At 44.3% G+C, this 13,605-nt stretch overlaps 1 protein-coding gene across 7 annotated transcripts in view; it reads left to right on the top strand.

Moving 5' to 3' along the window:
• Positions 1-13,605, top strand: part of LOC129864070 (retinoic acid receptor RXR-alpha-A) — a 162,526-nt gene that overhangs the window by 42,219 nt on the left and 106,702 nt on the right. For 3 of the 7 annotated variants that reach the window (XM_055936651.1, XM_055936653.1, XM_055936650.1), the window contains exon 3: positions 5,208-5,321. In XM_055936651.1, the coding sequence (XP_055792626.1) occupies positions 5,288-5,321 (34 nt within the window). In that variant the 5' untranslated portion in view covers positions 5,208-5,287. Of the gene's footprint in view, positions 1-5,207; positions 5,409-13,605 lie in introns of those variants that run through there. The other 4 variants (XM_055936647.1, XM_055936648.1, XM_055936649.1 and 1 more) reach the window with 2 other exon arrangements.

Below are 13,605 nucleotides of genomic sequence, written 5' to 3'. Positions count from 1 at the left end.
CACCGAGGCGCTTTCCTTAAGGGCTTGGAGAGCTGCGCTCCTCTCTGTGTGGGAAAGATGCTTTTATTACGTCCCTGATCCATGAAGGGCCCGACGAACTTTGACCTTGGGCTTGATTGCCCTGGTAACGCCAAACAACGACAGTGGCCATTCTTTAAGAGGACTAAACAAGGACTGCAGACCATCACCCCCACCCCAGTGATTGTTTTACTTTGACTGTTGAAAAGCTATATCCCATAAATACAGTAAAAATACTAAATTGTGTAGACACAACTGCAAACTTAAAGGCGTAGGGCAGTTAATGAGTTAGTCTGATGGGAATCTGTGATGTCATCAGCCTCCTCCCTTGCTTGAGGAACAATAGAGGAGCAATAGAGAACGAAAAACTTACCTGGACCACCTATTGAGAATATGCCTTTTGTTAAGTAAATCAGATGTTAAATTAGGTGAAAAGGAGACTGGAGTGCCACTTTAAGTCTCATAAATAGCCTAAATGATTTTACTGTAATTCTCCAGTCGGCAACCAGTGCACATTACTCATAGAGATGGATATGCGTTGCTAACCCACAGTTTACAAGTGTTTCCTTAGTGTTTGGCGTTTCTATGAGACTGTTGCGAGAACAAAACATTTTATTTGCGTCCTACCCTTTATTACGAATGCAAATCTCCATACCTTTGTTTCATTAGCACATTGTCATTATGCCTTTGTCCCATTAAGTGCTTTATCATCATGGCTCTTTTTCATTAGCGTAGTCGTATCTAAAGGCTTGCTTTCATTAGCACCGTGTTGTAAAGGCTGTCTTTTCATTATAGCACTCAATGTTTAATGAGAAAACCCCCAGTGTGTTTACACTGTTCCTATCCCTGACCGCCATTAATGATAATGCTGATTGACTGTTTGTGGGGGATGTTTGAGCTTGTCCCCTAAAGATTGGATCCTCGCACAGTTATTAAACCCAACGAGATCCCTCTCCTTTTCTCTCCTCCTGTTATCATCCATCGCTCCAGTTGGAAATCAAAGAAAAAAGAGAAACATTCCTGTAATCAAGGGTGCACTGTATGAGCCAAGAAGACACGGAGGAGCAGCAGTATGATAGATGGCTTTAATGACAGATCACTAGATGACAGATCACTTGCGTTAGAGCTCTCAACAGGAGGACTTGTACGCACAGGCCTCTCTTCTACTGCTACACTTTCATCATTCACTTCTTCTGCTTCAAGAGGAGGAGAAATTAAGCTTTTTATTAAAACCAATCCAGAAGGGTGGATAGCAGGAAAAACAACCCCAAAATGTTTTTTTAGTCATCAAGAAAAATAAATACATCTTGTCGATGTAAACAATCTTAAACAATCTTGTCTCAAAAACAATGAAAGTAATGTGCAGGGTCACATATCAGGTCAATGTTTAACATGCAAGAGTTGATTAGGTAGGGTCTTGTCGCCTCTACTTTTGACCTAGCGGTGAAAATGACACTAAATTAATTTGTGTTCTGTTTCTATCAGAGGAACATCTCATTTGCTCAAGGAACAATTTTCCCCCTCACTTATTATCTGATTCTCTTCACACTCCAGTCCTCTGTCTCCCACAGTTCCAGCTGTAGGTAACATTCCCAGCATTTGAATCACATACTGTAGCTTTACTGTGTCCCGTGGGAAGATTACTCCAGTGAATGGCTAGCGGAGTTTTTTTTTGGCCCTTGTCTACTTGGTTTACACCTGATTTTGGAAAAGTCGAACTTGACTGGGAGCCTTAGCTCATATGCTAACTTGGTAATGTTCAGTGACATGGCTCGGAGCCCTATGACATGTGTCATTGTCCAACCAGGATTTTGCTGCTGCTGTGCTCTCAGAGGAGACAGGGAAAATGTGGTGGGGTAGATTTGATGGACCAGGTCTACATGAAATTACATGTTTTACTGGTGAATTGGGCTGGACCATCTAGGTGTGGTCTTAGTTTACTTGCAGAACCATTTTACTGAGCATTCCAATGTATACATTTATACAGATCATGTGTTCCAAACGGCCCGTTATGTGTCCCAAACTTCATTTTAATGTGGGCGAAAAAGGTAGTTATACTTCTCGCTGATACCTTTAGAATGTGACAACAGTGAAGTATCAGACAAACAGAGTGACATATCAACTTCTTCTCCTTTCAAACATGTTTATTCTTCAATAATGTTTGTGCTTCTAAGTCAGCAGTCTTCATGTCTGTTTTATTTAATTGAGACTAGAGGTCGACCGAGTATTATTTTTCAACGCCGATACCGATTAATGGAGGACCAAAAAAAGCCGATACCGATTAATCGGACGATTTTTATATATATATTTGTAATAAATTACAATTACAACAATACTGAACGAACAATGAACACTTATTTTAACTTATAATGCAAAAACATAGTGTTGGAAAGGAAAGTAAAAGTGCAATATGTGCCATGTAAAAAAGCTAACATTTAAGTTCCTTGCTCAGAACATGAGAACATATGAAAGCTGGTGGTTCCTTTTAACATGAGTCTTCAAAATTCCCTGTTAAGAAGTTTTAGGTTGTAGTTATTATAGGAATTATAGGCCTATTTCTCTCTACACCATTTGTATTTCATATACCTTTGACTATTGGATGTTCTTATAGTATTGCCAGCCTAATCTCAGGAGTTGATAGTCTTAAAGTCATAAACAGCGCTGTGCATCCCAGCATTGCTAAGAGCTGCTGTTTGAATGAATGCTTACGAGCCTGCTGCTGCCTATCACTGCTCAGTCAGACTGCTCTATCAAATATCAAATCATATACTTAATTCTAATATAATAAACATACAGAAATACGAGGCTTTGGTCAATAATAAGGTCAAATCTGGAAACTCTCATTTCAAAAACAAAACGTTTATTCTTTCAGTGAAATACGGAACCGTTCCGTTGTTTTATCGAACGGGTGGCATCCATCAGTCTAAATATTACTGTTACATTGCACAACCTTCAATTTTATGTCATAATTATGTAAAATTCTGGCAAATGAAATACGGCCTTTGTTAGGAGTAAATGGCCTTTCAACAGTTTGCAACGAGCCAAGCGGCCCAAACTGCTGTATCTACCCTGACTCTGCTTGCACAGAACGCAAGAGAGGTGACACAATTTCCCTAGTTAATATTGCCTGCTAACATGAATTTATTTTAACTACATATGCAGGTTTAAAAATATATACTTGTGTATTAATTTTAAGAAAGGAATTGATGTTTATGGTTATCTACATTATTGCAACAATTGTGCTTTTTTCGCGAATGCACTTTTGTTAAATCATCAAATTGAAGTAGGCTGTGATTCGATGATAAACACTTGTTATGCAACGCAGAACAAGCTAGTTAACCTAGTAATATCATCAACCATGTGTAGTTAACTAGTGATTATGTGAAGATTGATTGTTTTTTTACAAGATAAGTTTAATGCTAGCTAGCAACTTACCTTGGTTCATTGCAGCCACAAGGTCCTTTTGATGCTGTACTCAGCCTGCCACGCAGTCTCCTCGTGTATTGCAATGTAATCGGCCATAATCGGCGTCCAAAAAGGCCGATTACCGATTGTTATGAAAACTTGAAATCGGCCCTAATTAATCAGCCATGCCTCTAATTGAGCCTGTTAAAGATGATCTCAGCTTGTCTGCGTTTGTTCATACAGGTCTGGGCTTGGTGCTCCATGTGCATCGCTGGCATTTGGATTATTCTATTATTCTAATCAAAGGGCTGAGGAATGTGCTTGACAGGCACAGCCCACCCCTCTCATTAGAGCATACAGCCGCATGCATGCACGCAGTAATGCACAGACACACACACGCACGCGCGCACGCACGCACGCACGCACGCACGCACGCACGCACGCACGCACACACACACACACACACACACACACACACACACACACACGCACATGCACGCAGCAACCCACACACATGCAAGCGCACTCACACACACTACACACACACTCCTGACCAAAGCGTCAACATCCCAGATGGCTTATCATGGGGAACTAATTCAATATCACTGTGCCTGTTTTAAATGTCATTGGATGAGTTCATCTGGAGTGACATGTTTTTCATGGACCAAATAAAGGAGCTATATTGGGCTCGGAACAGAGCAGAACAGAACAGGGGGGGCTTCTCTGACCAACTCTCTTAATGTCTGCTGGAAATCTAATGGTCCTCATGAAGAAAATAATAAAGGAAGGATTTGAGGAGCTCTGATGATGCCAATGAGATTCTCATGAACTCCTTCCAGTCGATAAAGGCTTGGTAAATCCTCCACTGACTGACTATTTTCTCTAGAGGCTGCCATGTCAGTCACAGAAATACATGCCTTTTCTGATGCCATTCATTGGGTCAAAGTGGATTTTAAAGGTCAGAAACTGAGCTCTGGTTGATGTACTGACTGTGATGGGGCTTTCATTTGATATTGGTTGTTTTGACACTGTTGTCAATATACACTCTCTACGGGGTTTTCTGTCTCGCCTACCTCTTCTTTTTCTGTGCAACTCATCATGTCATGTGTAGATATATATATAGGATGGTGTGGAATGAAATGGGAATGGCCGGACTAGCGGGGGTACAGAACATTCAGTCACCCATTGTGCGAGATAATGACTTCCCTATTGAGTCTGACTCTGGTGACCTCGGAGACAGACAGCAAGATGCCCCCCCCCCCCAGACCCTCCAGGCATCCCTGCCATTTGGCATTTTGCCCACACAGAGTTCCTAGCCCCAGCTCCATGCCTCTCCACCCCTGCCTAGCCTCCTACCCAGCCTCCCGCAGGCGGTTGCCGCTCCTGGTCACCTGGGCATGGTCATGAAGCTGACATGGAGCACTGAGCTAGCCTCATGTTCTGGGTTAGAGGGTCACAGAGACACAGTGCTCTAAATGTGAGAGGTTGCTGGGTCTCCATGTGGCAGGGGAGATGGATGTGTAACCTGATGGTGGGAGGGAGGCCGGTCAGAGACGACAAGTACAGCAGAGATCCTTAAAATCTCCCCTCATCCACTCTCTGTTACCATAAAGGGCAACTTGTAATCTGTATCGACAGGCCTATCCAGGCAGCACCCTTCACCATGTTCAGTACCAGCAACCCTCATCTCAGCTTTCTCTCTGTTAATGTCAAAACAATGTATCGTCATCATCCTGTCTGGCTGTTTTAACAGACTCCCTCCTTCCCTCTCCCTCCCTCTGCAGGGTTCCTGAAGCCCCAGTGCTCGCTGGCTCCGCCCCCCCAGCGAGGACGCTCGGGGGAGGCCTGCTCCTGTTTCACCGGCATGTGTCACCTCCACCACCCCCGGATATCTACAGGTAACACTCAACGCCATCTCCACATCCCCTCGCCATCTTCCCCGTCATGGCAGACTCCGCACCTGGGAAGACACCTGTATCAAATAAGTATGAGCTAAGATTTGCCAATGGATAGAAATAGTATATAGTTACAGTATATTCTACAGTACAGTATTATACAGTATATTTGCCATACTGTATAAATTGTTTTATTTGGTGAGATAAACATAAAATTCCTGGTAGTAGGAGCATTTAGTGTAGCAAATTTGAATGTCTGAACATGCCATGCCAAAGCAGTATATCCACAATGCAAGATGTTGCTTGTTCCGTTCCATAGCTACACGCACACACACACCCTGGGGTGTAGAGCTGTCAGAGACAGAAATATTGTTTCCAGGCAGGGTTCAGCCCAGTCAGTCAGGCAGCCTGATGATTCATGTATTCTTTGCACGTGGAGGCCCGGTGATGGACATGTTAACAGTGGTGCTATGAGACAGGCCTCTGCTCTCATCACCTCCGTTTTCCCTGCTAGGGCAGCCGGGTCAGGTGAGGTCAGCGTAGCAGGGCATTCTGAACCTGACCCTCTGGTATGTGGGGATTGAGGGACTGTACTGTGCTTTTGCTGTGTTGTTGCTGTACGTGTGCCTACCCTGCTGGTGGCTTCATTGGCTGGGAGGGGAAGACTTGTGACTGAGTGGCTTGTTGTAACTTAACACCCATGTCATGTGAGGGGAACATGCCTTGGACAAAGGCGACGTGACGACAACACTAAAACAGTGGCACCTTGGATGAATTTACAGGAGAGGAGAGTGGTACATTAGTGTGAATTTGTTCTATGTGGAACTTCACAGACAAAGCCCTGTTTTAGCTTCGCAACTTTGAAAGGTTGTTTTGAAAATCTAGTTTGTCACATGCGCGAATACAACGGGTGTAGACTTTACCGTGAAATGCTTGCTTAATTAAGAGTAAGACAAGAAAAATAAAATACACAAGAATGGAGCTATATACATGGAGTACCAGTATCAGATCAATGTGGAGCTATATACAGGGAGTACCAGATCAATGTGGAGCTATATACAGGGTGTACCAGATCAATGTGGAGCTATATACATGGAGTACCAGTATCAGATCAATGTGGAGCTATATACAGGGAGTACCAGTACCAGATCAATGTGGAGCTATATACAGGGAGTACCAGATCAATGTGGAGCTATATACATGGAGTACCAGTACCAGATCAATGTGGAGCTATATACAGGGAGTACCAGTACCAGATAAACGTGGAGCTATATACAGGGAGTACCAGTATCAGATCAATGTGGAGCTATATACAGGGAGTACCAGTACCAGATCAATGTGGAGCTATATACAGGGAGTACCAATACCAGATCAATGTGGAGCTATATACAGGGAGTACCAGTACCAGATCAATGTGGAGCTATATACAGGGAGTACCAGTACCAGATCAATGTGGAGCTATATACAGGGTGTACCAGATCAATGTGGAGCTATATACAGGGTGTACCAGATCAATGTGGAGCTATATACATGGAGTACCAGTATCAGATCAATGTGGAGCTATATACAGGGAGTACCAGTACCAGATCAATGTGGAGCTATATACAGGGAGTACCAGATCAATGTGGAGCTATATACATGGAGTACCAGTATCAGATCAATGTGGAGCTATATACAGGGAGTACCAGTACCAGATCAATGTGGAGCTATATACAGGGAGTACCAGTACCAGATAAACGTGGAGCTATATACAGGGAGTACCAGTATCAGATCAATGTGGAGCTATATACAGGGAGTACCAGTACCAGATCAATGTGGAGCTATATACAGGGAGTACCAGTACCAGATCAATGTGGAGCTATATACAGGGAGTACCAGTACCAGATCAATGTGGAGCTATATACAGGGTGTACCAGATCAATGTGGAGCTATATACATGGAGTACCAGTATCAGATCAATGTGGAGCTATATACAGGGAGTACCAGTACCAGATCAATGTGGAGCTATATACAGGGAGTACCAGTACCAGATAAACGTGGAGCTATATACAGGGAGTACCAGTATCAGATCAATGTGGAGCTATATACAGGGAGTACCAGTACCAGATCAATGTGGAGCTATATACAGGGTGTACCAGATCAATGTGGAGCTATATACATGGAGTACCAGTATCAGATCAATGTGGAGCTATATACAGGGAGTACCAGTACCAGATCAATGTGGAGCTATATACAGGGAGTACCAGTACCAGATCAATGTGGAGCTATATACAGGGAGTACCAGTACCAGATCAATGTGGAGCTATATACAGGGAGTACCAGTACCAGATCAATGTGGAGCTATATACAGGGAGGACCAGTACCAGATCAATGAGGAGCTATATACAGGGAGTACCAGTACCAGATCAATGTGGAGCTATATACAGGGAGTACCAGTACCAGATAAACGTGGAGCTATATACAGGGAGTACCAGTACCAGATAAACGTGGAGCTATATACAGGGAGTACCAGTACCAGATCAATGTGGAGCTATATACAGGGAGGACCAGTACCAGATCAATGAGGAGCTATATACAGGGAGTACCAGTACCAGATCAATGTGGAGCTATATACAGGGAGTATCAGTACCAGATAAACGTGGAGCTATATACAGGGAGTACCAGATCAATATGCAGCTATATACAGGGAGTACCACTACCAGATCAATATGCAGCTATATACAGGGAGTACCAGATCAATGTGGAGCTATATACAGGGAGTACCAGTACCAGATAAACGTGGAGCTATATACAGGGAGTACCAGTACCAGATCAATGTGGAGCTATATACAGGGAGTACCAGTACCAGATCAATGTGGAGCTATATACAGGGAGTACCAGTACCAGATCAATGTGGAGCTATATACAGGGAGTACCAGTACCAGATCAATGTGGAGCTATATACAGGGAGTACCAGTACCAGATCAATGTGGAGCTATATACATGGAGTACCAGTACCAGATCAATGTGGAGCTATATACAGGGAGTACCAGTACCAGATCAATGTGGAGCTATATACAGGGAGTACCAGTACCAGATCAATGTGGAGCCATATACATGGAGTACCAGTACCAGATCAATGTGGAGCTATATACAGGGAGTACCAGTACCAGATCAATGTGGAGCTAAATACAGGGAGAACCAGTACCAGACCAATGTGGAGCTATATACAGGGAGTACCAGTACCAGACCAATGTGGAGCTATATACAGGGAGTACCAGTACCAGATCAATGTGGAGCTATATACAGGGAGTACCAGTACCAGATCAATGTGGAGCTATATACAGGGAGTACCAGTACCATAGTTTGTCATGAACAGTGCTTGAAAGTGCTGAAAGTGAGTGAAAAGGTTTGGGAACCCCTGACCTAGACCACCTTACACTTACAACTACAACTGTCAATGCAGAACATGTAAATGAAGGGGGCAGTGTGTATTCAAAGGGTCTGACAATAGAACAATATTGACAAAAGGGACTGTAGAAAAGCTTTAGACAGGCAGAACAAGAACCCACTACCCTCTCTGTCTCTCTCTCTCCCCCACACATACTTTTTCATGGACACGTCTCAGCAAGATCTGTGAGGTGGAGACAGTTAATTTTTACGCTCTCTCTTTTTTATCCCTCGTGGTTGTGTGTTGCAGGGCTGGTGTGATTGATGGGTACATTTTTGACTGTCAGAACCCAGTGATGGTGGGCACGTTTCCTGTGCAATTAGATATTTTTCCAGCACACTAACTGTATAAGTGGTTACTGTTACTGTATAGAACTGTGTCAAAGGTCAATGTTTCTACTTGAACTTTTTCCTTATTTCAAGCCACGACCAGGCACATTAAATAGTTATCTTTGCCTGGGTTGATTTAGTAATGTTCCCTCTGAACTATGCACTGCCGGGCAGCTCTCCCAGGACTTCAGCGCAGAAGAAATATCACAGGAAGAGACAAAGGAGATAGAACTTCACTCAACTCTCTAGAGTTTTCCCTGTTAGTTAATGCTATCAACATGTCCATTACTGTGGCAATTGTGATGGCATCAAGTCAATATTAGCCACTTTCAATGCCGCATACCGAAACAAAACAAACTATGCACGAGATGTTGTTGTAGGAGGAGGAACGCATCAGAGAAGGATTCTATTGCATTGACACACATGACACGGACCGGTGCGGCATAACCAATCAGAGCTGCAGTAGGCCTATATGCAAATAGAACATTGCCATATATGGATCTGTGCCGTTTACTTTTAACTGGACTGTTTGCAGCATGAGTGGTCGTAAGTAGATGCGCTTGTTTTGAGCTCAAAGCAAGAGTTGAATGTAGGCACGTGTGCACATTTTGTTAATATCCTTTGCTAGTTAAAGAGTTATTAGCCCAGTTATAGATCATTTGTAGTCAGCAATGGGGGAGTGTTTGCTTCCTACAAGAGCACAACATGTGTACATTTCTAGACATGATGAAAAGCCAGTCAGGTTAAGAGCTTTTTTTGTGTCTTAAAGGGACAGTGTTGTATTTTGAGTAGCCAATAGGCAGAGGGTAACATAATTTGTCTGCTTCTATGTAATAATGGTATGGAAATAATAATGCATTTTATTTTGAAAGTGGTTTCTTGCATCAAACAACACAACATTTTCAGTCACCTTGTCAGAAGGACAAGTGGATAAACAGGTTAATGTCAAGCCCTGCATGTTTTTTCCAGAAACCTCATGGTATGTAGGCCTACATTGAATACCACACATTGGCTGCTACTGTAGGCTGAATGATAGAACAGCTATTTCAATGTTAATAAGTTATGGGATGCATTTTCTCCATTGTTTTTGATGGCAGGTCACTCTGGTAGGTCTACATTATTATGAATTAGGCGCAGTAGCCTACTTGGCCACTGTTAAAACTGTAACTTAAAGCAGATACACCCTCAGCAGACCTAACATTTGCTCAGTTACAAAAAAAAATTGGACGGGAACATTACTGACAAGTGACGTGACGGGAATGTGTGAGACAGTCAGATTGTCTTTTCTTGTCTTTTAAGTGTTTTGCTATTTTGCAAGTTCAGTGGTGTTCCCTGGCCTAGCTGCTCAGAGCAGATTAGCAATGTGTTCTTAGAGAGAGAGAGAGAGAGAGAGAGGCTGAGGTATCTGTGAAAGCAGCATTGTGGTTCTTACTCACAGAGAGTATCAGTAGTATGTACAGCCTAGCTGGAGTCGGTCCTTCATACCCAGAGTCATAATCATGGATCTAATTATGGAATGTGTTGCTGTAAATCTCTCATCACCACATCCAGCACACACACCCATCCTAGCCCGTCCGCACATCGGTGTGATTGTCCTCTAATCCTGTCCCTCGGCCTCCCGGCCATAGCCACAATGACAAGCTGCTGTGGAGGACACGGGGTGCTGAGTGAAGACGCAGCAGAGGATTCTGGGAAGGTTGGTTGGCCTCGCCCGGGGAGTCGACTCCAGCGATGATGTCCTGAACTCCCAGCAGCACAGTGATGTGGCCACACTCTGGTTTCAGGGGTTTCACATTGTTTCGAGTTTTCAAAAACAAACCCTTACTGGAAAGAGACCGTGAGAAACAGTATTCAGGGCTTTTTACTTTTCCAGAGATCATTTTAAAAGCAATCATTTTGTTATTTATTTTTAAAGAGACCCCCCAAAAAAGCTGAGAGGAAAAAAGGGTTTGGGCAATGTGTTGTGTGAAGTGAGACTGCAAGAGAGCTTTAAAACAGGGCTTTTTGAAAGGCCCTCACAATGCAGGCCTTGTGCAGTGATTTGGTCTGTCCTTGCGGAGCTGAGCGGAGGAATGGAAAAGATTATCCACAGGAATGTCTGGGGTGCCCTCAAACGGAGCGGGCCGTGTGACTAGCCAATGGGAGAGAGCCCTGCCGAGCGGCTGGCTAATTTCTTCCTGATGAACTCAGCCTCCTGATTGCCAGCACTGAACTCACATATGGCCCGTGTTTGGAGAGACCAAATGACAGGACATAGAGAAGGACGAGGACGAGGAAGGAGAAGGAGAAGAGGGGTTGAGGTGTTGGATTATAGGATTGCGGGCACTCCTTTTTTATTTGATTAGAGTGGGTAGTATGGATGTGGTGTTGGGATTATGGTGCATTTCAACAAAAACAAAATGATCATTCCCTAAGCCCTAAACCTCAAATAAATCTTGTAATAAATGATGTGGAAATTGAGCAAGTTGAGGTGACTAAACTGCTTGGAGTAACCCTGGATTGTAAACTGTCATGGTCAAAACATATTGATTCAACAGTAGCTAAGATGGGGAGAAGTCTGTCTATAATGAAGCGCTGCTCAACCTTCTCAACAGCGCTATCAGCAAGGCAGGTCCTACAGGCTCTAGTTGTGTCGCTGGACTACTGTTCAGTCGTGTGGTCAGGTGCCACAAGGACTCACATCAGGGCAGCACGTCTCGCCCTTGGATGTACACAGAAAGCTAACATGAGAAAGCTAGTGGAGGAGAGGTTGACTTCATCACTACTTGTATTTGTGAGAGGTATTGACATGTTGAATCCACCGAGCTGTCTGTTTGAACTAGTGGCACACAGCTCAGACACCCACCCCACAAGAAATGCCACCAGAGGTCTCTTCACAGTCCCGAAGTCCAGAACAGACTATGGGAGATGCACAGTACTACATAGAGCCAAGACTACATGGAACTCTATTCCACATCAAGTAACTGATGCAAGCAGTAGAATCAGATTGAAAAAACATATAAAAATACACCTTATGGAACAGCATGGACTCTGAAGCAACACAGACACATGCATACAGACACACAATAACATGCGCGCTATACTCACACGTACACATGGATTTTGTATTGTAGATATGTGGTAGTGGTGGAGTAGGGGCCTGAGGGCACACACTTAGTGTGTTGTGAAATCTGTGAATGTATTGTAATGTTTCTAAAATTGTATAACTGCCTTAATTTTGCTGGACCCCAGGAAGATTAGCTGCTGCCTTGGCAACAGCTAATGGGGATCCTTAATGAATACAAATACATACAAAAACCATATCACTACCTCTGTCTGGGTCACTCCCTCTCCCTCTCTTTACTGACTCTCACAGTCCACTCTGAGTGGGAGTGGGAGTGGCCTCCAGGTGTGTGCTTAGTCTTTGATTGACCACTCTGATGTCGCTATGGTTAAACAAGCAATAATTACGCCGTAAGCCAAGCCCTATTAGCTCTCACCACAGTCCGTAGCTGACTTCATTACCCAGTCTCAGAATTATCTCACTGCCTCGTAAATCCTGCCAATTAATTTGGATCCCATTTACTATTCTGCAGGACTTGGAAAGAAGACATAGAGCTGAGCCAGAGTAAACTGCAAGAAACCACTGAGGAGAACTGAACACACACATCTAGCAACCTCCTGATTGTGTGTGCACTGTGTGTACGCTGTGTGTGCACTGTGCGTGCACTGTGTGTGCACTGTGCGTGTGTCAGAGAGTGTGCGTGTGTGTTTGTGCGTGCTCGTGTGTATCAGTGGAGGCTGCTGAAGGGAGGATGGCTCATAATACTGGCTGGAACGGAGCTAATGGCATGGCATCAAACACATGGAAACCAGGTGTTTGATGTATTTGATACCATTCCACGTATTCCGCTCCATCCATTACCACGAGCCCGTCCTCCCCAATTAAGGTGCCACCAGCCTCCTGTGGTGTGTGTTATGTGTATGTGTGTATTGTTTGTGAGAGAGAGAGAGGCTCGGCAGAGCTTGAGCAGCGCTGGGCTCAGGCAGTCGGGAGTAAAAACGGCAAGTGATGGGACTCCAGGCAGCATGTGTTTGTAGACCTTGTGGTCACACAGCGGGATCTGCGTGCTGGGGGACGTTCCAGTGGCTCCCAGCGCCTCGTATTTCCCGAGCGGGGTCCCACAGAGGTGAGGGAGGTCGAGGAGAGGGAGCTTGTTAGCCCCAGCATGCTCCATGCTTGCTGCTCTCTAATTGGCTGGCTGGAGTCCGTGCACTCCCTGGCTGCTTCCTGCTGGGTCAGGAGCCAGAGGCGCCAGAGCACCAAGCTGCCGATTACAGGCCCCTGCATACACAGCCACCACACAGACACAGTCTATAATAGTCCAATAATAAATGTGTGTCTATCACAGCATTTCTGGATGTTGATCCCACCAGAAAATAAAATAGCCTCACAGTTGTTTGTGCCCAGTAAGACCAGTTTAATGTCTCGGTATGTTCAGTGTGTGGTCTGGGGCCTGTCACCTCTGGGATAAGCTCTGCTAACAGT

This window comes from Salvelinus fontinalis, chromosome 10 (genome assembly GCF_029448725.1).
Source record: "Salvelinus fontinalis isolate EN_2023a chromosome 10, ASM2944872v1, whole genome shotgun sequence".
Taxonomy (NCBI): Eukaryota; Metazoa; Chordata; class Actinopteri; order Salmoniformes; family Salmonidae; genus Salvelinus; species Salvelinus fontinalis.
This window is presented reverse-complemented; position numbering and strand designations above follow the sequence as displayed.